At 51.7% G+C, this 22,934-nt stretch overlaps 1 protein-coding gene across 1 annotated transcript; it reads right to left on the bottom strand.

Annotated features, from left to right (window-relative positions):
* Positions 1-145: 145 nt before the first annotated feature.
* Positions 146-22,581, bottom strand: CCNI (cyclin I). Its single transcript, XM_014884927.2, has 7 exons — positions 22,410-22,581; positions 11,173-11,329; positions 5,851-5,985; positions 3,560-3,634; positions 3,243-3,383; positions 2,261-2,491; positions 146-1,703 (listed from the first exon to the last, which is right to left on the bottom strand). The coding sequence occupies exons 2-7, from the start codon at positions 11,284-11,286 to the stop codon at positions 1,242-1,244; spliced, it is 1,158 nt and encodes a 385-aa protein (XP_014740413.1). The 5' UTR covers positions 11,287-11,329; positions 22,410-22,581; the 3' UTR covers positions 146-1,241.
* Positions 22,582-22,934: the final 353 nt, after the last annotated feature.

Raw genomic sequence — 22,934 nt, 5'->3', positions numbered from 1 at the left:
GCTGGAGAGGCAGTGAGTCGATGCTGGGTGACTCTCCTGGCTGCCCAGCACCTCTCACGTCACCTTTGCAGGGCTCTGGCACAGAGCAGCTCCCTCTGGGCAAAGCCAAGCCAGGTTGTGGGTGAAAACAAGAGCAGACTGGGAATCCAGGACAACTTTCTTTATTGCTACCAGAAGGCTTTCATCAGTACAATGGCTCTGGATACGATACCTTCCTCAGGGCTGTGGAGAGAGCTTACAGTCGGGACGGGGTGTTCTGAGAACAGGGTGTCACACGGAGGAGACGCGCTCAACGTCACACTCTTGGTTAGAAGTTACGTGAACACAAAACGCGAGGGAGGCTCGGGGTGCTTTGTTCGGGGTCTGTGGCTGATAATGACACGTTCCAAACCTCAGGCACCCCGGCACCTCACCCAGCAGGGCTGGGAGATGTGCAGGGAGAACCGGGCTCTGCACAATTAAAGGGTTACATCTGATGGAGAGAACCAAGCCTTGGTGAGAATCCACACTGAGTGCAGCACAGCAAGAAAAACATGGTTTCAGTTCTAGTGATACAAAACCCAGTAACTGCTTTGTGTTGGGAAAGGCAAACTGGTGTAACTGGGAGAAGTCTCTGTGCCAGGCACAGAGCACTTTCACACTCCTATGGGAATTGCTGAAGTGTGCAGCAGCTCGCAAGCACTGCTTTGGGTTTTTTTCCTGCCGAATCTTTTGATTAAATCCAGTTTTCAATATTATCACCTTTCAACACCCACCTATTAACAAAAGAGGTTTTCTGTTTAGAAGGGCAAAAGAAAGCTGTGGTGGAGGTGGGGCAGGACAGAACGTCATGCACAAGACTGGCTGAGAACTAAAAGAGGAGCAAGCAGAAAGGGAGCAAGGAGCAGGTGGGAATGGGATCAGAGGCATTAGTTGGCTGGGAAACCTGCAACAGCTCCGCGGGGCTGGTGTGAGCTCTCAGATGTGGAGAATGGGTTACAACACACAAGAGCAGAAAAACAGTGGAACCGACAACACTAGAAAGAAACAGGGTTTTGCTACTTTTTTTGTTTGGTTTTTGGGTCTTTTTTTAGATTTTTATACTTTTTTGTCTTTTTAAGTGCTTAAATAGTGGAACTATAATTAGCCGCACAAGAAATAAAATTCAAAAAAGGGTCGGGATTTTTTTTTTTTTTCCTGGTTTTCTTTTGGCTCCCTTCAGTTCAGCCTGACAAGGTACGGCCCCTTCCCGCCCCTCGCAGCTACATGACAGACACGGGCTGCAGAGGCGGGCACGGGGACACGCTGCCCTCCTGCCGCGACACGTCGGCGCCGCAAACAGAGCCCACGTTCTCCAGGGCCGCCGCCTCCGGAGCCAGCTCCTCGTTGTACAGGCGCTTGATGCCGTCGTAGAAGTCGTCCACTTCCATCTCCTCCACCTTGCGCTTGGCGGAGCCGGGCTTGCAGCCGCCGGCGGGGGCGGGCAGGCGCGGGCAGAGCGCGGCTGTAGCTGTGACGGGCGCTTCTGGCCGGCCGTTGTCCTGGGACAAACCCGGCCCTGGGACAGAGGAGGGCTGGCGGTGGAACGCTCCTCTGTTACAGGTCACCAGGGTCTGCTGGAGGGGACTGTAGACATATACAGAGTTGGGCAGCAGAGAAGGCTGCACAGTGGAAAGGTGATGTGCCACGAGCTCCCGGCAGTGGATCAGCTGCGAGCTGTCCATCTGGAGTGGGAAGACAAGCGAAGGTACGGCTGTGTTGGGATCACTGGCAGGGTGAGCAGACGGCACGGGCTCCCAGCGCCCCGGCCACAAGTGCACCTCACTTGCCAACAACGTGCTGCGTGCAGGACCCCCCCTGCTCCTTCCTGCACCTTGTGGGAATCGTGGAAGAAAGCAGGCAGAACTTGGAGATATTAAAGGATTTCACTGCCTGTTTTTAACAGCTGAAGTGTGCTCCCCGAGTACATGCAAGGTTCCCTGCATGCTGTGAATGAACCTTCACGAAGAAGGTGAATTTTTCCCTGATGTGTTTTCTGCCTGGTACAGCAAGAGCCTGTGTCCATCAAGGCACGCGGCTCCTCCCCCTTCACCCAGTGGAGGTGATCAGGACTGAGACCTGGCAGCACTGTCCCTCCAGCCGAGGCCCAGCCTTCCCCACACAAGCAGAGCAGCAGGCAGCCATCGGCACCAAGGACTCACAAAGGCCCGGCTGGGCTGGAGCACCAAGCAGGACGTGAGACCCGGGTCCCTCCCCGCTCCCTGTGCGCTGCCCTCCTCACCTGTGCCTTCTGGAGCAGCTCGATGATGAGAGCCAGCCAGTCGGGGAGCAGCTTCTCCAGCTCCAGGCTGACGATGGCCAGCGCCAGCATGGAGCCCTTGAACTGCAGCAGCTGGAAACAGGCCATGCAGTGCAGCAGCTGCTTGGTGAGCGCCGCCACGTGCTGCGAGGGGCTCGGCGTGGGCAGCAGCGCCAGGAGCTGCGGCCTGCTGGACACGGCCACGGCGTGGAACTGCGGGACACAAGCACAGGGGGCAGCTGCTGGGCCCTGCGAGCACACGAGGATCCTCCAGCCCAGCCCTGGAGACAATTTCCACCCCGTGGGGAAAAACACCGTGTGCTGAACCCACCACGGCTTGCTGCAACCTGGCTGGTGGGACCTGCTCGGGCACCAGGCTCTAGGGCTCTGCAAAAGGCCTTCCCTTCCCATCCACCCTTCTCTCTACAGCACACACGTGGCATTCAGGGGTCCCAGACAAACTCCTCAGGCAAGGAGAGAGGATAAAATTCCACAAAGAACCTCAGGACACCTCCCCCGATCTCCTTTCACACGTGGATCTGGCTCTTGGCCATGCAGGCCTGCAGCAGGCATGGATCCACACTCACAGCCCACCCCTGGGGCTTTCTCCATGGCTGCACTCCTTGTTTCCTTGCTCCCTGGTGCTTAGCTTTGAGCAAAACCATTAGCAGTGAAGAGTTAGGGGCACTGTTTTCAGGGGCTGTGAATCTGTAGCTGAACAAACCCCAGACCAGGCCAAAGGGTCAGACAGCAGGCCCACATTTTGCATCTTGCACTTCAAGATGATGGGTCTCCTCTGGAATTCTCTGGCAAGGCATTTTCTTTCAGAAACTACAGGTACAGAGGAATTACAAATATATTCCAAGGTCTGTTCCCCTACAGGTAGAATTTTTGTCTAGGTGCTTCTTGACAGATTATCTGCACTGACAGACACCAGAAAGAGCATCAGTAGCCCTTTACTTACAATATGAAGGAAATCCAGTGGCGTTGCCATGTGAAGATCCCAGTTCAGTTTATCCAGGATGATCTTCTCCATTCTGCGAATTTCAGCTGGAGAACACCCACAAAAGCTATCCCTAGCCAACACTTTCAGTACTGGAATCCTCTGCAAAAGCCAAGGCAAAAAAAGAAAAGGGATAACCCAGCATTAGAGAAATGACACCAAATGCTTGGTTCCTGTCCTGGCAAGTGGCAGCTACCACGAGCAAGCAAAGGTAGGGCTGGGGGGGCAGACAGTCTGACAGCAGTGGATGGTGTTCCACGGAGGAAGAACAGAGTTACCTCATCTTCCTCAATGGTCTTTGCAGCGAGGAAGAAGCAGCTGATTGCAATACAGTTCAGGTACTTGGGACGGGCCTGTGGGACAGGAGAGCAGAGAGGGCTGTGTGTCAGTGGGATGCAGCAGCGATGCCCTGATCTTCTGCTGGAGCATCCCAAGCCCCAGGGTCTCCTCGTGCCTGTGCAGGCTGACCTCTGGCTATGCCCTGGCAGTGGCAAGCTGTGCCAAGCACAAATCCCTGCTCCGTGACGTCAGGCAGGGCAGGATCTGCCAGCCCCGTGATCCGAGCGGGCAGCACTGGACTGGAAAGATCGAGTTTAGGCACTGCAGCAGAACTGGCCAAGAGAAAATCCTATGGGGAGCTCGTCCCCTCTCAGAAAAGCCACTTCACCTGCTGCAGCAGAGCTCTGCTCCCAGGGCTGCTGTGGGTCACGTGGAATGGGAATGGAAATTGGAAAACACTGTCTTTGCTTGGGCAAGTGTAACTCTTAGAAAAAGTTTTTAAAAAACCCTTGTGAAATTACCACTTGTAATTTCACACTGCAGTTCCCAGAATTGTGGCCCAGGGTTTAGTGAGGGAGAGCTGGTCCCCTCCACCAGGAGATGGTTTTTAGGCAAGGTAGTAGGAGTTTGGAGGGGAAAGGGGGATTTTTTTGTGAGCTTTGTACATGTGACCACCTTGACAAGGGGCTTCACTCCCACTGGCAGTGAAGAAGCACTGGCCATGGCCACCTCCTGCAGAGTGGCTGGGGCTGGAAAGGCAGAGGCTGTTTGTAAACCCTGGCTCAGCTGCAGAGCAGTGAGCAGCTCCTGGCACCTGGGCTCTCCTGCCTGTGGTCAGAGATGCTGAAGGCAAAGGAAAGTGAAAATGCTGCGCTCACAACCTGCACTCGTGCGTTCAGGTGTTCAAGGGAACGAACTCCCTTAGGGCAGGCCTGGGACTGGGCCGTGCTGAGGTGCTGTGCAGTGAGGTACATCAACACTGCTGGCCCTGGCTAACAGCCAGCCCCTGCAGTCCCCAGGGCTGTTCCTGGGGAAGGGACTGCTGGTGTTCACAATGAAGTCCCTGGTGAAAAAACAGGAGTTCAGCTGCATCAGGGCAACGAGCTTTGTGGGAGAGGAAAACTGGGGAGGGAGCACAAAGCCCCAGAGCTCACCCAGGCAAAGCCCCTTTGCCCCTTGGCTGCTCACTGCCCAAAGCACACAGTGAGCTCTGGACTCACACTTTCAGTACAAACTCCTTGGCTACTCTGGCTTGCTCTAAGAAAACCTGCACTTGAGGGCACTGGCTCCTGAGGCATCTAAACCTTTGCCATCTCAGCATTTCAGTCAATCAGCTACTTAGGATTCTGAAAAATAGTAACTTCCATGGCTTGCATGAGAACATGATCAATATTTATTAATATTTAAGGGGTGAGTTAATGAATGATGTCACTTGTGTTCTACCAAAGTGTCTCACACGGGAAAGCAAGGCCCAGGCTGGGAATGCATCCTCCAGCTGCCATCTCCTAAGGGCTGTTGCTTACCCAATACAGTGGTGCTGTGGGGTGAGACACGTGCAGATGAGACCATGGACTGCTGAGCATGGAATGTAACTGAGCAAATGTGGTAAGAGGTGAACTTCCAAAGCCTGACTGCACAGCTCCAGGCCAGCCATTCCAGGTTGGAGCACACTGTGTTTGGTCACTTTGCAGGTACAAAGCACTGCCAGCTAAGGGGACCAGAGGGGCAGCAGGTCTCACTTGCAGGAAGCCCGAATTTTTTTTCCCCCCTTTTTTAAGCAGTTTCTATGGAGGAGCAGCCTGAAACCCAGAGGGGTTCATCCATTCCAGTTGGGCACAGCTGTCACAAGGACAACCTGCAGCTGTGTTTGCTTCCCTTCCTTCCCACCTCTTGGACATCAGTCTAACATGGAGTCCATCAGGCTGTAGAGCAGTTTGGTAGGGAACTACTCCCCCAAAAGCCATTGTCTGTGTGTCAACCTTCTTCACCCATGTTGGTCCTCCATTTCCTTGCACCAGCCCCCTCACCAGCCTCCAACCTCTCCTCATTTTTTTTTCCAGCTGCTAGCAGGTGCCCCAGCATTTGGGGGTGGCACAAATGGGAGGAATGCAGCCATGGAGGTGAGCAGGGCCCGTCCCCTGGCCTGGGGCTCGTGGGCACTGAGGCAGGCACTGCTCTGGGTGCCCCAATCCCCCAGCTCTGGCTCCACGGCCCTCACCACTCACACTGCACACACCAACCCTGCACCAGGGCAGCAATCTGTTCCCATCCTGGAGCTGCAAATATTTACCTTCACTGCTGCTAAAAACCTGTCCAAGAGGCTGATGGCCAGGGCGAGCGTTTCTGGGTAAAGGTGGAACTGGTACTTGAGCTTGGCCAGCCACTGGATGACCTCATCCCTCTGCCTTGGAGAAATGGCTACATCCTGGGGAGAGAAAGACACACTGTTCTTACACATGGCCTGACAAAGTCCCAAAGGCTTTACCTCTACAGGAGACACGGCACGGAAACAAGGCCTCCTGTGGAAAGGGGGAACCTGGAGCCAGCCTCAGTCACCACTTTGTCCCTTCACTTACTTACCCCAGCCCAAAAACCGGCCTTGGAAAAGACACCTTTCCTTAGAGAATCCCAAACCTCACTCCAGTCTCACTGTACAGTGGGGAAAAGAGGACGGGTGACTTGTAGTTTGTCAAGCACTGGCAGGATCAGCTCCAGAGTAGTTCCCAGAAATTTATTATTTATTTAGTTATTTTTTAACCTCCTCAGAACCATGTGGATGCACTGAAATTCCCAGCTGGAACAAAACCCCCCTTGTGAACAGCAGAGAGGAGGTACTCAGTTGGGGTTTTGTGGGGAAAGGTTATTTTTTTCTCCAAATTATAGGGATTTTTTTAGCTCAGTACCTGTTAAATAAAGAAAATTACAAACAGGTGACACAAGGCTCTCAGTGGCTCAGTTGGTTGGGAATGGGGAGGCAGCAGCTGCAGCTTTGCCTGCAGTTGGGGTTTGGTGTTTGGTGTAGGTGTCTGGCCCGTGTCTCCCCCATCGATCTGTTTGGACAACAGCTAAATTTCAAACACGTGCACAGCTCAGTCACTGACACAAAATCCTTCCCCGTGATCCAGGTCAGAAATACTTCCAGCTTTTCTAGAGCCTTGCACATCAGCCAAGGAACTGCCTGGTCTCACTCCAAGGGGGATTGCTGGGGATGTTCAGCACGGACGTGTCCAGAAGCACGAAATGCTGGGCTGTAACTGCCCCCAGTATCACCATGAGGGCAAAGCAGTGGGAATTTAGAATAAAACCAACCCAATACTGATAGAAAATAAACACTCCAGGCTATGTCTACCACTGACACACCCACATGTACCTTCCACAGGCACTAACAGTGCCCGTGTTCTGCCCTGAGTCCTGGTGTTACAGCAGTGGCTGCTGCTCAGCTACAGCCTGGCCTGGCTCTTCAATAAAACATTGGTTCTTTCTAAAATCAATGCAGTTCCAGGGTGAAATGCGAGTCCCCCTGGGGGCAGGAGGGCCCAGGAGCACAATGAACACACCACACACCGGGAGAGGTTATTGAGTGCTCTGCTCAAGGCGTTCCCGAGGCTGGGAAGGGACCTGGGCTGTACCCAAGGGGAAGGAAGGGGAATGCTCGAGGAGGAGATGGCAATGGCACATGTGGTGCTGCTCCTGCTGGGGAGGGAGGGAGGGCTCTGGGGGGATCGCAACACCGCCCCCCCAGCCCTTCTATCCCTGGCAAATCCTGTTCCTGCTCGATCCCACCAAAACAGGCAGCAGCTTCCACAGCTCCCAGTGGTGTCTGTGCTGGCTGGGCACTGTTTCCCTGTGCCTGCCAAGGAAAAAGGTGAGGTCTTCTCCCAAAACCAGCACGGCTGGGAAGGGGAAGACTCTTTGTCTCTGTGCTGCCTCTCCTCCCCAGCCCCCCTGAGACCTGGCCTGGGATCTTGCTGCCCTTTGTGGGCACCGTTTCAGACCTGGGGTGAGCATTCCCAGCAGGGCTGGAACCCGGAGCAGCAGCTGCACATGCAGTGCCTGCAGGGCCTGTCCTTGCCGTGGCAAGGGAAAAAGTGTTTCACTCAAAGCCACAGCAGAGCTGGGATGGGAAATTAAACCAACCCCAGCCCCACAGTGCCTGTGGGAGCAAGGAGCAGCTGTAAAGCACCCTCAGCTCGGTGCATGTCCAGCACAAGCAAGGCTCCAAAATCAAACTGGCTCCTTAAGAACTACCTGTGGAAGCCAAGGGAAGGAGGGGAGTCTCCAGCTCTTTCTGCCTGGCTGTCTACTCCAGACCCTACCTGCAAATAAAGGAGCAGGAGGATGGGGCAGAATCCTCTCACAGACAGACAGGTGAGTTTACACACCAGGGAAGGTTGGTACAGCCTGGTTCAGGAGACACGCAGGACTGAGAACTGGTCCCCCTGCCCCCCAAACCCTGCTCCTCCATGCAGGGCAAGGAGCTTCCTACACAAATACCAGGCTCCAGCCGTCTCCCACAGCTGTCCCTGTGACACCCTCAGAACACAGATAACAAAATGCAGCACAGTAACATTAATTAAGCAGCGAGGCCACTGATCCTTAGTTAATTGAAACTAAAAGCAAAACTGAGACACTCTGGGGGCTGAAGGTGACAAAGTCCCTTTGGATGGAAAGCAGAGGTACTTTGTGTGTGTCACCCCTGCTCCAGGCAGGAGAACCAGGGCCCAGTGGGTGCTCCAGAGGGCAAGCACAGAGCAAATCATCTCTAGGGATGCTGATCTCTCTCATACCTTGAGACTTGTGGAATGTGCAGGCTAAAATAAATATTATCTGTGAACTCACACATGACTCTGTTTGACTGGTGCCTATTTGAGAGAAACCAGCTCAGCTGATAATCATGTCCTTCATGCCTCCTGTCCCAGACAGGTGTTCTGCTCTCCCCCCGTGTCTCTTGCTGTCTGTGGGCTCCTGGGCAGTGAGCAGGTGTCCTTTATTAGGACTGGAAATAAACTGAGCTCTCTGGATTCCTCAAGAGTGGGGAGACACAGTGAGCCAGAACAGGAAAGAAAGGAGGCATGACACAAGTCACACTCTCCTTCTATAAAAATAAATCCAAAAAGCTTCACTCACGCCCCTCTCAGCCACAAAGTTACTTTGTAACATGCAAAAATCAACCTTTGACCAGTCTTTATGGCTCCATTTCTCAAGTATTAATCCCAAGAAAACTCCTGAATGTCACCTGTATCATATAACCCATGGGTGGTAGGAGGCAAGGGGAGCCAGAAGGGAAAAAAATCCAAATCCCTTCAGCAGCAGGAGGAGGTTCCACACTTAGCCCACTGTTTTTTCAGGCTGGAAAGCTTCTGTGAGATCTGGCTTTGGTATGCTGCACATACCCAGAACACTGGTCTGCATTTAAAGAAGGGAATAGGAGTTTTTAGACAAGAAGTACAAACAAAACAGAAGAAACAGGTACATTAAATCACCAGGAACAAAGTCCCCAGCAGATTGTGCACCCCATCCTAAAAATGGAAAGTCTTCCTGCTTCTGTAACTATGGGTTTCTTTCTTCCTGTCTAAGACCTCAAGTGACACATATTTAGAAACGGATTTTCTGTTTCTGGTTTTGAACACCAGAACAAAAACGTCTCCTAAGGAACGAAAACAGAAAGTTTACTCCCCAGAAATGCCTCCCTGGTGTCTCCAAACAGCTCACTGGGTTTGTGCAGACACTGCCAAAGCAGGTGAGTTCATTAAGCTCCGTGCAGCCAGTCCACCCTTGGAGCAGGGAATGGAAAGTTCCACACGCTGTGGGGAGCCAGATCTGATCCACAGGAGGATGCAGATTTCCCGATTGCCACTAAAATAAACAACAGTGTCGTGCAAGGGAGGTTTTGGGCTGCTGCAGCTGCTTTCACAGGAAGGCAGGGGATGTCAGGGAATGGGACCCTCTCGCAGACATTACAGAAAACTGGATCATTCCCATTGCCCAAGTGAACGCTGGGGGAACACAGGACAGTTGGACAAGCTGAGTGTGATGAAGCACAGGAACAGAGGGAAATGTGTGATTACAGGCACGAGTGTTCTCAGCTGCTCCTGGCCTCCCAAGCCCGGGTTTCCCCCGAGCAGGCAGCTGTGTTTATGCTCTCCTCTCCCTCTGACCTTCCTACATCTCACACTCACACACACAGAGCTTCCACTGCCAGTCAGTGATCCCTGACTGCCAGAAAACATTCATTAGCACAGCACCAATAATGTCAGTGTCTGAGCTGACGTGCAGGAAAACAGAAAGAAGAAGGTTACACCAAGACAAGAGTTTTGGGGGTGGAAATTCCAGGAGCAAGGACAAGAGGAGGGATTGCTGGGAAGTCTGCCTGAGGCAGGTGGTGGTTTCTGAGCCACCAGAACCAACTCCACCAAGGCAGAAAGGCAAGTGCCTGATCCCTGTGAAATCTTCACCCATGAATCTGGTTTGGTTACACCCGAGTCCCTACCCTATCTTGTTATCCTGTAATCTTATCTCCCTACATTATAATCACCCCAGCAGTGCAGCCAGCAGGGAATGACAGGCTGGTTTACCAGAAGCCAGAGTCTTAAGCTGTACGTGCCTCAAGACAGCCACAGCTACAACACACTCCACACCTCTGACAAGCAGATCACTCCTCTGGAAACCAAAACGTGGATTAACAAAACACTGAGGCCCTTAAAGATGGATTTGCTCCTGCCCAGCAGCAGCAGCTTCTTGTTTGGCAGACAGAGAAAACAAACATGACAGGGATTAGCTCTGACAGCAGCTGACTTACCTGTGTCAGTGTTTCCTGTGGTGCAACAACAGCAAGCCTGGATCCGGGCCCTCGGTGTGGTTATTTCTGCCCAACCCAGCAACAAAGGGCCAGAAATTCTGTGACAACGTCCCCACGTTGCACATTTTGTTCCACACAGAACTTTGTGGAGTGCACAGGTGTTTGGGAGTGCTCAGGTGAGACAGAGCCTCCTCCCAAAGGAGCACAGATGCACTTTGGGCTGGGTGAGGCCACGAGCAGCCCGGTCCAACCTCCCTGCAGCACCACAGGGGGCCTGGACTGCAGAGCCCCCCTGGGCTCTCCCACCCTCAATTTTCCTGCAGTCCTGTGAGAACATTCCTCACTGGAACAGGCCAGTGGCTGGCTCTGCTTCCCTTGACACGAGCTTGCACCCTGCTCCATAAATAGCCCTGCTGGAGTCAGTGAGGTTCTTCCTGGAGCAGGCATCAGACCAATGCTGTCGTTAGTGAATTACTCCATAAAATGAAGCTGCTTTTAAGAACTGTGACAGAGTTGGTGCCCAGCAGAAACAGGCAGTAATAATCCACACCGTTTGTAAAATTAATTTAATCAGGACAATGTATGTGTGTATGTGCTGTCACAAGCCCAGCAGAGATCTAACCCCTGTGCTGTGCAGTGTGTTCTGCAGCCCTGGGGCAGGTGTGTCCAGCAAATAAAGAGGGAATTGCTCCCTTCACAGGCTGATTCCCCAGGTGTCAGGGAACTCCTGAACACCTCCAGTTGCTCCCACACCAATCCCCCTGGACAGCTCCTGCCTCTGCTGGGATGGATGATGGCAAGGACAGACATTACCTGATTGGGCTGAATTTTCGGCACATGTGCTTTCCACATTTGAGCTTCCCTAGAGATTGCCATCTCCAGAAGGAGAGACAACCTCTGGCTCTCCAGGGGTCCTGAAAACTTCATGGTGACCCTTGGATCCACCTGCCACCCAGCTGGATACAGCTACCTGCAAAACCAAAGACAGCTTGGTCAAACGCTGGGCTGTGCCTGTCCAGGCAGAAAGCACTAACAGCCTGTCAAAAAACCCATCCATTACAAATGGAAAACAAAGCAGAGACAAGGTTTTTCTCTTTTATTTCTTCAAAGACAACAGATTCCATTACCTGCTCTCCAATGGAGAAGGTGACCTGATGGAAAAGGTTATTTAGGTAGTTCTGAGACTGCCTACTGGGACTATGGCTGCAGATTTTTGCTGTATTTTTGACAGTGTTAAATGACTAAAACAAAACAGTGAAATGGTAAACGAAGGGTAAATCCGTGGGGAAGTTATTGAAACTTCCCATTCTTTGCATGAGGTCTTGTGCAATCCCCCCAGGTGGATATTGGCCAAACACTAAGCAAGCGTTTTCATGTGAATACAACAGCCCAGGCTGTATTTACAGGAAATAAGCAAGGTGCTGACTCTGAGAAAATAAACAGAATTCTGAGGGAAAACAATCTGTTATTATAACTAACAACAAAAGCAGCTCTGAGCAAATGAAGATTCAAGGTGCTTTCTCAGAGCTAAAGGAAACCTTAAAGATCAAGACTGATAGAGAAGAAATATTACTCTCTATTCACAGAACCTGCCCCATTTAAGAGCCCAGAAGGTTTTAAGTGGCAAATAAACGTCAGGGCCCTGTGTCCTGAACAGGAACCCCTTCTGTATTAGATTTTTATAGAACAAGTCCTGCTCTAAGAACAAGGGACAGCCTGTACTGGCTTGGTACATCCCTACACAAGGTGTCCAGATGTCAGTGAATAGACAGAACACCTTGGAAACCAGGACTCCTGAACAGGGCTCCTAAAGCTCTGCGGCGTCTCTTCTCACCAGCCCCCAAATGGCCACTGTGGGCTGAAAAATCCCTATTAAAAGTTCCTCACTTGCCCAAAGGGAGACTGCCTAGGGAAGTGAAACTTCAGAACCTCCAACCACAGCTTATTTACGTGCATTTACTCAGTTTTGCATTTCTTTTTTAAACCTGGGGCTGATCCTGAGGACACTCACTGTAAACGGGGCTGAAGGGGAAACAGGGATGCAGAGTCACAGCCTTCCCTCGGGGGCTCCATTAGCATCTTGTGAGCCTCCCATCGGAGGCACAGGTTCCCTGTGGCCAGACTGGCTCCCCAAGGCTGTGCCTGAGCACTGCACCAGCTGGAATGTGGCAAGGGCAGAGCAGACCCACGGCAGAGGTGGAAGCTGAGAGCAGTGCTGAGAGCCAGGGGGACCGGGAGCAGCTCGCTCCACACTCATCAGGAAAAAAACAGGAGCTATATTTAGCCAGACCATGTCTCCTAATATGAAATATTGATAGTCCTTCCTGGTTTTGCAGGAAAGAGAGAGTAATTAGCCAACCCCCAAGTCACTGGAGACAACACAGGGAAAAATGTCAGGCCGTTTTCTTCTGTTGTGACTGATAAACACTCCCCCCATGTTTACAACACAAGTGGGTTTCACAGGCCTCTGGCACCAGAAAAGAGCTTTTAGTTACCCCATCCCCTCTGAGGCTGTCCCTGTGCTGCCTGGGCTCATCAGTGGCCCCAGCAGAGAGCTCGGGGTGTCCCTGCAGCCCCGACGTACCCAGGGCCTTGCGAGGGGCATTTTTAGCGAGCTCTGCTGCCAACTGCTCTCCAGCTGGCAAGGGCAAAAGAGAGGGGAAAATAACCTCTCCTTTGTGAACTAGGGACGTAATTCAACTGAGGGCTGAGGCACAATAACCTTTATAAGGGAAAAAAGAGAGGAATGACGCGCTTGAAAGTTTCCCTTGGAGCAAGAGCGGCGCAGTTTTCCAGCACAGAGAGCACAGCCGGGAGACTGGCCAAGCAGCCCGGGGCTGAATCCACTTTGCATCTCCATTTACATAGCTCTCCATCAGATAAATGCGTGCCTTTGGAAAAAACCGCCAGCAGGATTGTGTGCTGGCTTCCCCAGACACAAGGGAGCAGAGGCAGAGCAGGAGCTGGGAGGATGAGGAGCAGGAGGATGGCACAGGGAGGTGCATGGACTCTTCTCTCTGCCCAGCTCACGATGGTGACACCTGAGCAGGCCAGCAAAGTGCCAGCAGCACCAGAGCCCTGTCGCTGTGGCAGCACCTCTCAGACAGCAGCAGGGCCAGCAGGAGGCCTGAGCCTGCCCTCACACCAAACACTGGCTCCAGCCAAAAACTTCCCGTGTTTTTCTGCACCACAGCCCGAGCCACCCACAGCTGAACTGCCCGAGCCGGGACAGTCACCATGAACCAACTCACCCCAGCTTTCTGCTTGTTTCCCTGATTCAAAATTCACCTTTAGCTCCAGGGTGCTGGCATTTTGGGTTTGGGGCTTTTTTCCCCTGTGGTTACTTTGGGAGTTTTTCAACCACTGTTCAAACAGCTCCTAAAGTTCCTGATCTTCACTGGAAGGTCAGCTGGCTGCTCTGAAACCTCTGAAAGAACAGCTGGGGAGTTAATAAAGAAGTGAGCCCAGTCAAGGCAGGGGCTTTGATGCCTCCTGTGAGGAGCTGCAAGTCACATCTTGCTCCGAAATTAGAGAGTCAAAACCTTGGTGTGAAGTTTCCACTTGTAAGAGGCATCAAAAATCACCTCCTAATCCATGGTAAACACCCCGAGCTGGTCCATAAAATAAAGATCTCTCATCTCATAAAGATCTCTCTTTGGTCCAAGTTTATAGCTACCTTGACTCAAAGAAATGCTTCTGAGTTCCCCTGGAGAGATTTTAGGCTGCCAGATGCTTCAGGCTACAGTTTCCAAAAGCAGTTTCTGCAGGAATTGGGGCAGACGACTCCCTGACCAAATAATACTTCATGGTTTGGGGGTGCATTCGTGTGGGATGCAAAATAGAGGAGGTTTTTTTTACTTTCAGGCTTTGTAATCACTTGCAGTGACTATAAAAAATGCCTCCTGCACACAAAAGATGCTGCTCCAGGAACATACTATGTACTAGCAAGACAAGCTCCTAACACAGCTCCTGATTTTCTTGCCTCCAGTTGCAATTCAACTGTCCTCATACAACTGAATTACAAACAGGGCCACTGAAATAATTCAGGGCAGTAACAAAAACCTCTTTGGTTTTGATTGTGGCTTGTTTTCTGTTTGCTATGAGGGGGTTTGTTTGTTTGCTTGCTTTTTTAACACAGCTCATTTTGCGAACAATTACCAAGATTCCCAGGGCTAAAGACAGCCCAAACCCCAGGGTCTTTGTTCTGCACATCAGTCCAGGTGGGTATTCTGAACAAGGGGGGTAATTCCGGTAGAGGTGAAGCACCACACCAATTCCTGCAGACCTTGTATTTTCAGGGCCCAGCGGCCAAATCTGCTTCAGCTTTAGCAAGCAATAATAAAATCTCACAGATGACCTGCAAACAGATTTTTTGGGCAGTGGGGGGAAGGTGAAGCAGAAGGAAGAGGAGGAGACTGAATTCCTCGGAGCTCCAGCCAGCCATCTGTGATTTCAAAGGATCCAAGCCTACTGCTAGCAGAGATGTCTAACTGCAAAGTTGTGATTAGAAATTTCAAAGCTGTGGCCGGGGGCTGGGATGGATGTTAGTTTTAGTACCTGGGGCCTTCTCTCAGCTTAACTCTTTCCTCACACCCTGGCAGTGAAGCACTCTGGAACTCTGGAAATGCCAAAGCACAGCCTGATGTGACAGCAATAAATGAGCACATGGCCAGCATGGGTTCAGCTGGTTTGGGATGTACAAAATAAATGGCCAATGGAAACAGCTCGACGGCGTTGTGAGACAATAAAAATTTTTCAAGCTAAATGGCTGCAAAAAGTATGTTTGGGAACCCCATTTCAGATGTTAACACGTGCATAAGCATGTCTGTTTGAAGCAACAAGCCGACTTCTGGTCAAATGTGAAGCCCAGTAAGAATTGTCCCCACGAGCAGTGGGTTAGTGTCAGACCCAAGGGCCTGCAGGTGATGTCACCCCTTTCACCAGCAGCACCTTCCAGCCGTGGCTGAGCCCAAATTGGGAAAGAGGCAATTTTCTGGAGGCTGGCAGAGGAAGAGGGCCCTTGCCACTTGTGTGTGTGACTCAGCCCGAGCTGCCTCCCACAGGCTGGTACAAAGGCAAGGCTCTGAGGTATTTTGGCAGCATCCTTCAGGCAGGCTCACGTACATCACTCGCTCGCCACTTCTTTTCCTCCAACTACATTTTCCCTGGGAGTGCAAATAAAGCTGACCTCATTTTAGTGCTGCTTTTCCAAACACATGAATTTTTGCAAACATTTTAAAGCAATCTGCCAGCTAAAACCACGGGTTGAAAAGGGAATGCAGAGCAGTGTTTTGATGGGAGGGAGGGGTTTTTACGTCTTGTTTTGAAACAGAAATCCCAGGGTCCATTTAGCAGCTAGGAAGGAGGAGCCCTCTGGAAAAGAGCAGCTCCATAAACAGTTCTAAGAGATCTTTGCTCCCCTTCATTCTCCCAGCCTTGTGACTGACATCAGGGGTCTGCTGTTTACAGGAAACTTAAAATGATATTTTCCAAAGTAGAGATTTTTCAAAAACACGGTAGAAGATGAACTCCTGACTGAGATTTCAGACAATGTCACCATTCTTCCCTCCTGGCGTGATGGGCGTGCTTCCAGACCCATGCCCGCCCCACTCCCTGTTCTAGTGGCTCTGGTAGAAGTGCCAGAGGAGGAGGAGGAGGAGGAGGAGGTTTGCATTTCCTTTTTGTCTGGCAACTGCCAAGATGAGTCCATTTAAGCAGCCTTTGCCCAGAAAGGTCTTTGGTCAGTAAGGGCTTCAATATTCCCTGCCACAGCTTCCGAGCGGTGCGAACGGGGCTGCTTTAATCACAGCTCCTTCCCCTGCTGCGACAGACACACACAGGCAAACTGTGGATAAAAGGGACACTCAGGATTCAGCCCTAGGACAACAGCTCCAGCTGCACAATGTGTGTGCTGATACAAAAAAGGAGATGGAACTCAATATATTTTCATGAGTTCTGCTCGGAGGTTTTGGTTTATTTGACCCTAAAAATGAATGGAAGATGTAAATTCCTCACAACGTTTATATAGATCAGCCACGGGATAGACTTTAATAGGAATGGGCCCTGCTACTGTTTGGCAGCAGATTCCAAGGCTCAGGAACAGGTCAGGAATGTGATCCTTTATTGTGTGCACTGGGGTGTCACGTCAAGGACAGTCAGCCCTCGCCTGGGACAATCACAATGGTCACATGCCAAAAAGATGGTGCCATCTTCGTGTTCAGAACTGAAGCACCAGACAGAATAAAGCAAAGAGAAACTAGCACTTGCTGAAACGAGCCCAATTATATTTATGCTTTTTCCAATGTAAATGACAGATAAATCCAAGCCAGCAATGGCTGAGCCTTGTACAAATCCCCTGTACGCCACCGACAAAGGAATGAGCAACTCCCACTGGCAAGTGAGCAAGGTTTGCACGGCAGTCTCTGGTTTCTGCTTGGGGACTCTCTAGATCTTTTGGGGACAAGGTTCAGGACTACTGGGGAACACCTGTGAACCTCTGAGGAGCTTGTGCCCACTGCTGTTGCTGATCCCCTAAACCAGGGGGCTGAGGGAACCCCAACAGCCTCAATGAGCAGCATCAGCTGCCCCAAATTAGGGAGAGCCAAGCACCAACTCAGCAGCACCTGGGCAGTCTATATAAGAGGCAGCAGCAGTTTTAGGCAGAGCTGAGTTGCCGTGAAGGGCGTCTCTGACAGCCCTGCTCCAGTACCGTGTCAGGCACGGTGGTGGTGGCACACCACGGGGCCCTCTCTGCAGGGAGTGCCCAGGGCCCTGGCCCTGCAGGTGTGCCTGTCTTGGAAGAGCCGTGGTGGTGAGTGAAGGAGTGTAAGGAGAAAGTGAGCAGGCTGTACAACATGAATTTTCTGGGAAATGGACAGGATTTTCCCTGGGACTCATCAGCTTGGAGAGCCTCAGCCCCATGTGCAGCAGAGAAGCAGGAAGTGCCCACCTCCGCTATCAAGGTAAGTGAAGTGTCTGGGAAGAAAGGCAAGGGTGGAAGTAAGGGATTGCTGGCACTGAAAGGAAACCTTCTGCTCAAAGCATGTAGGGTGAGGTGACAGGAAGACATCAGAAGAATAATAACAAATGATGCCTGAGTGGTGTCACACTGAGCATTTGCATGTAAGCATGCACACATCTATGAGGTTCCATTCTGGAGGACCCCCACACCCTTTCTGGTGGGTAAGCACACTGGGGTGCTTCCCCGAGGTGTTTGTCTGCTCATGAGGGGAGCAGTGTGGGGAGCTAACATGGAGAGGTGTGTGCAGGTGAGACAAGACAGTCTGGGCTCACAGAGGTGTGCTGCCATGGCTCCCATGGCCCGGGAGCACTGCAGTGGAGGGATGCAGGCTCAGCAGCAGAGAGGACATGCTGGTGCCTTGGTCCCTGTGGGGGACTCCCAAGGACAGTGAGGTGTGCAGGCAGAGCACAAGAAACCCAGGAGAGTCCTGGATAGAGGGGTTCCACTGGGCCCCACACCCTCTTAAAAGGAGGGGCTTGTTGGGACATGTGGGACACGAGAGAGTGGAGGCAGCTGGGGATGAGGTCAGACAAAAGCCCAAGCCCAGCTGGAATTGTGTTAAGCTACAGGAGACATCAAGGGGCTTGAGTACTTGGGTAGCAGGAGGAAGGCCAAGGAAAATCTGGGCAGACTCTTGGCTGGAAGTGGGGTGTGGATAAGCAGACATCGAGGTGGACTGAGAAGTGGCTGAATGACTGTGACCAGAGGATGGCATTCAGTGACATTTCTTTACTGTGAGGTGACAGAGCTTTGGCTGGGTTGCTCAGAGAGGCCGTGGGCTTTCCATCCTTGGAGGCATTGAAAGAACGTTTGGACATGGCACAGAGCAACTGGTTTTAGGTGGCCCTGCTGGAGCAGGGGCCTCAGACAAGTCGGTTTTCAGAGGTACTTTTCTAGCCTCAAGCACTTGGGGGTCTCAAGGGCTAAAGGTTCAAAGCAGCCCAGATCTAAGAGCCCAGAGCAGCTTGTCTGTTCTTCAAACAGCAGGAAAGCTTTAAAATTTTTAAAAAAGGGCAAACCAAAGCTGGCATTATGTAATGTCTCACTGGTAGTCTCCTCAAAGCAATACATGCAGAGGGTGATTCACTTCTCCCACCACCAGTGTAACTTGGTATAAATCAACAGTAACTTGAAAGAAGTCACTCCAAGGAAAACCAAGCTCACAAAGTATGAGGGAGAGCAGTAATTTCATAAAATAGGGCCAGAGGCTTTCAACCCCATAAAAAATAACTCTCTAGAGCCAAGGGCCAACGGGCATTCAGAATTTAAAGCATCATGCATCACCTTTTGAGTAATATAATCCCCTGAAACCAAATAAATACAATGCTTCCGTGGGCAAAAACACAGAGACAGGATTCAGCACTACCTCTTTCTGTCGTAGTCAGTCATTAACATCAATGAACAGTGATAAAACCAAACAAGTTTGTACCCAGTTCAACACCCACATCCAAAAATGTCTGACTACCATGGCCTGATTCCTCCTGACAGCAACAAAAGGGAATTTTGTCTGAAAGCCTAAGTGCTCACCAAGGCCAATATTTTGCTTTATAGATTCTGATTGGCTTCAGGATAAATTAGTGATTACAGCTAATATCAGGATACAGTGTGAGGCAGTAAAAAGAGATAATTATGAGGAAATGAAGAATTATCTGCTGTTGAAACAATAGATCAATTATGAGGTACAGCATAGTAGCTGCAGAGCAGCATTCTTGTGCTCTGAGGGTACTGCCTCCTCTTTCTCATCAACCAAAGAGAACCCACAGTTATAAAGCTTAATTATCCTCCAGGAGCTCAAGCTTGCTGACTAATTAGCCTCTTGTTGAGACAATACAGAAAAGGATATAATTCCAATTGTCTGCAAAAATAGCATGGCACAGGCACAGTCCTGGCTCTTCCTTGTATGTTCATCTCTCTTGTCCTGTGAGAGCCTTGATATGCCCACAGCTCTGGACAGCCTGAAACCAGTCCTGGGCCTAAAATAAAACCAACCCAGACATGGGAGCTGCGAGGCACCAAAAGCCTCTGTAGAGGGGTTCACCCAGCACCTCGCATCATGCTGGTCAAGATGTTTGGTGTCTGGGCTGCTGAGCAATATGGAACATTTGCATGGCAACATGGTATTGATAAGTGAGCTTAGAGAGGAGTTTATGGCACAGCGAGTGCAAGTACCCACTGTGGTTAATGAGTGAGTGTTGATAATACTTGCAGTCAGCAAACACACAGGAAGGGAAAATGTCAGACCACATCTGCTTCGTGCAGACACGGAGACACCTGAGATTTCCGTCCATCTCGGTGACTTCACTGTGCTTTTTCAGCTTTTGGAAATAGCTGTTACTGAGCTGTGTTCTCAGAGAAGCTATTCTCAATGAGGCAGAATCCCCCTTAAGATGCACCTCCCTGATGAGCAGCCTGGAGTGTGCTGCTGACAGGTCTGTGGGCAGGACCTCCTCGGGCCCCACCAAGTCATGGGAGCAAAGGAAAAAAGGCAAATGCAGGCAGGTTCCCAGCAAAGTTAGTTCCGGGCACACATTGTACATATTGCAGGGGAGGAATTCAGATCCCACAGCTGAGTTACATTCCATCTGGAGATGCAGGTCTGCACTCACAGCTGCTCAGGCTATCGAGTCCTAAGGGTTATCACTTGGCACTCAAAATATGATGTCTGGTTTTCCTGAGGTCATGGGTCCTGCCTGACCTTTTTAAAAATCCCTCAGTGTGGCATAAACTGCACGTGTTTTTATCTATCTCTTCCATCACCCAGTTCAAATGGATTATTTACATTGGTGTGATGCTCAACTTTATTTCCTAAATACAAAAAGTGCCTTGTAAAAACATAATGATTATACCTGTGAATATAAATGTTCCCCCAAAAGCCAGTTCAGCGTGAGGTCAAGAGTAATAACTGCTTTAACCATGGAATGGCTGGAGGTGTGCAAGGGGAAGCATCTTCCAGCAGGCCCTGAGGGAAGGGACCTTTGAGCACAGGGACGCTGCTGGAGCTCTCATTGCAGTCTGTGCAGGAGGGATGCTCAGAGGCAGGTGAGCACAGAAAGGCTGAGGATGGAAAATTAAAGAGGCTGTAATTACAGGGGAGATGCTCAAAGCTTTACCAAGCTGTCAACACTTGGTCTACCAAAAAACTTCTCCCAGGGCAGTGACATGAGCAAAGGCAGCATCAGGCTTGGAATGACCCCTGATCAAACTGATAAATGTAGGAACATTTTACTGGAACGACTGAAAACAGGAAAACAACTCATTTATTCACAGGGCTGACTGCATCAAAGGGTTACCGTAAGATGGAAGACGGCTCTGGAAACAGGGAAACACAGCTCCTGTCACCCAGGCAGAGCAATGCTGTGCAGCTCCTGCTCACCGTGGGCTCTCAGCAGCCCGTGGGCTGCTGAGACCCCCAACATGGAACAGCAGCCAAGCCTGGCCCTGGCTGGCATCCTGCAAGGAGAACCTTTTGTGGACAGGACCTCGACAGCAGGGCTCTCACCAGAGGCAGTAGCAGTGATTTTTAATAGGGTCCCCGACCAAATGAACTGCAGGACTTGGGAATACAGAACAGACAGAGTAAAAGCAGCAGCTAAGATCAGTTCTGCCACATCAAACTGTGCCTAAGTTCGACACAGGGGTGACAGATAATTAAAACTGTGTGTGTGTATCTATATACACACACCCCCCATGTGAAAGTTCAGTTCCTGCTGGGGAGAAGCCAAAAAATGAGCTTCCCACATCCCACGCCAAGGTCTGTGTAGGCACTGCTGAGAACAAGCCCTCCCCCTGCCCTACGAGCCAGCCGAACTACTTGAAAACCAAATCAGAATCATTTGCAGGCATCCAAAATCCAACCCTCGAGACAAGGAAAAGATGCCGTGATTTGCCTTTTGAGAAACACCCTCACCTCGTCTGACCTGGGCTCCAGGTGCACCTGCAGTGGGGCAGAGGTGGGGGGCACAGCTGCCCCCCCTGCAGCCGAAGGGCAGATGCTCCCCTTTCCCAAGTGTGTCATGCACCACCAGCATCTTGCTCAGTTTAAACATTTCATTTTCAAAAAATCTCACCCTTCTGTCTTTAAAAGGGGCTGTGCCATGTACACGCTGTTGCAGCACACCACAGAAAGAAATGTCTGGGAGCAGACAAAGGCTGATGCTGAAATAATCTTTAAACTCAGGCTTGAATCAGCCTGTTGTCTAACACCCTTGCTTTTAAGAGTGGCAAAATGAGGGATTGCTCCTTTTTCCCTCCTTCCAAAGGGGAGGATAGGAGAGCAGCTTTTTATGTGTTCAACGGACAAGTTTTCAGCAGGGCTTTTTCTGTCACTCTGCTTTTTACCGTAGGCACAAAAACCCATGGCCATCTCACTCCCTTCAGGTCACCCCTCTGGAGATGGATTTAGAGAACACGGTGCTGCTCCTCCTTCAAGGAAAGTTCTCCCATCGCAGCCGGGAGAGCTAAGAGGGAAGCGGGCAGAGAGCGCAGCCCATCTCTGCAAATGAAGTACACGAAGACGAGAGAACAAAACCCAAAACCAGGAGGCCTACGGGGAAGCTGCAGAGAGACTCTTCTTCAGGCACCGTAGTAATAGGACAAGGAGTAATGGGTACAAACTGAAAGGGGGAAAATTCAGGTTGGATATTCGAAAGAAACTCTTTACTATGAGGGTGGCGAGACACTAGAACAGGTCGCCCGAGGGAGGCTGTGGATGCCCCAACCTTGAAAGTGTTCCAAGCCAGGATGGATAGGGCTCGGAAGAACTTGGTCACCTGGAGGTGTCCTGCCCATGGCACAGGATCTTCAAGGTGCGTTCCAACCCCTTCCATGCTCTGACTGTGGATCCCGTGTGTGACCGGAGTCACACCTGGGGCACAGACGGTGCTGAGCCCCTGCACGGGGCGGGGGGACGGGCACACAAGGCACGGCTGGCAGGATGCTCGGCGCCTCTATGACCACAGCGTTTACAATCCCAACATTTACAAGCACACCCCCCGCAGCCCCGATCCCCCGGTCCCCTCCCGGCTCTCACCTCCCCTGCGCGGCGGCGGGGTGCCCGGCGGGGCCCGGCCATCAGCACCCCATGGCGGGGCGGCGGCGCCGGGGCTCCTCCGCGGCGCTTCAGCACCGTGCGGGGCCCATGCCCGGGGCGGCGGCGGCGGCGGTGGCCGGCGGGCTCCTCATGTCGCCATGACGGGGTAGGGAAGGGTGAGGGGGAATCTTGGGCTGGAGGGGGGGAGAGGGGTGAGAGGGCCGCCGCCGCCGCGCGGGAAGGGAGGGAGGGGGGGTTAAATTAAAATAAAATAAAATAAAAACGAAAAGGGAGGGGAGGGGAGCGAGAGGCAGCCCGCAGCCAGCCGCTTCCCGGGGGGTTCGGGGAGGGGAAGGGGGGGGGAGAAAGAAGCGCCGGCGAGGCGGCGCGAGCGCCCTTCAGCGCGGAACCGCCTCGCCTCAGCGCCGCCGGCAGCGGACAAAGCCCCGCGTCAGGGCTGCGGGAGGCTGGAGGCGGCTCTGCCTTCCCCGTTCTCCCCTCCCGGTTCACCCCTCCCAGTTCTTC

The sequence above is a fragment of the Sturnus vulgaris genome, chromosome 4 (assembly GCF_052056855.1).
Source record: "Sturnus vulgaris isolate bStuVul1 chromosome 4, bStuVul1.hap1, whole genome shotgun sequence".
NCBI classification, from domain to species: domain Eukaryota; kingdom Metazoa; phylum Chordata; class Aves; order Passeriformes; family Sturnidae; genus Sturnus; species Sturnus vulgaris.
The sequence above is the reverse complement of the archived record's forward strand: the minus strand, read 5'-3'. Positions and strand labels throughout refer to the sequence as shown.

Bases quoted from the DNA above. Each gene is read 5' to 3' on its own strand.
- CCNI (XM_014884927.2), bottom strand. From the start codon at position 11,286: ATGAAGTTTTCAGGACCCCTGGAGAGCCAGAGGTTGTCTCTCCTTCTG. The intron at 3,384-3,559 runs GTAACTCTGTTC...TGGCTTTTGCAG, and splicing joins AGACCATTGAGGAAGATGAG to AGGATTCCAGTACTGAAAGT. The intron at 2,492-3,242 runs GTAAGTAAAGGG...TGTGTCCCGCAG, and splicing joins CACTGGATTTCCTTCATATT to TTCCACGCCGTGGCCGTGTC.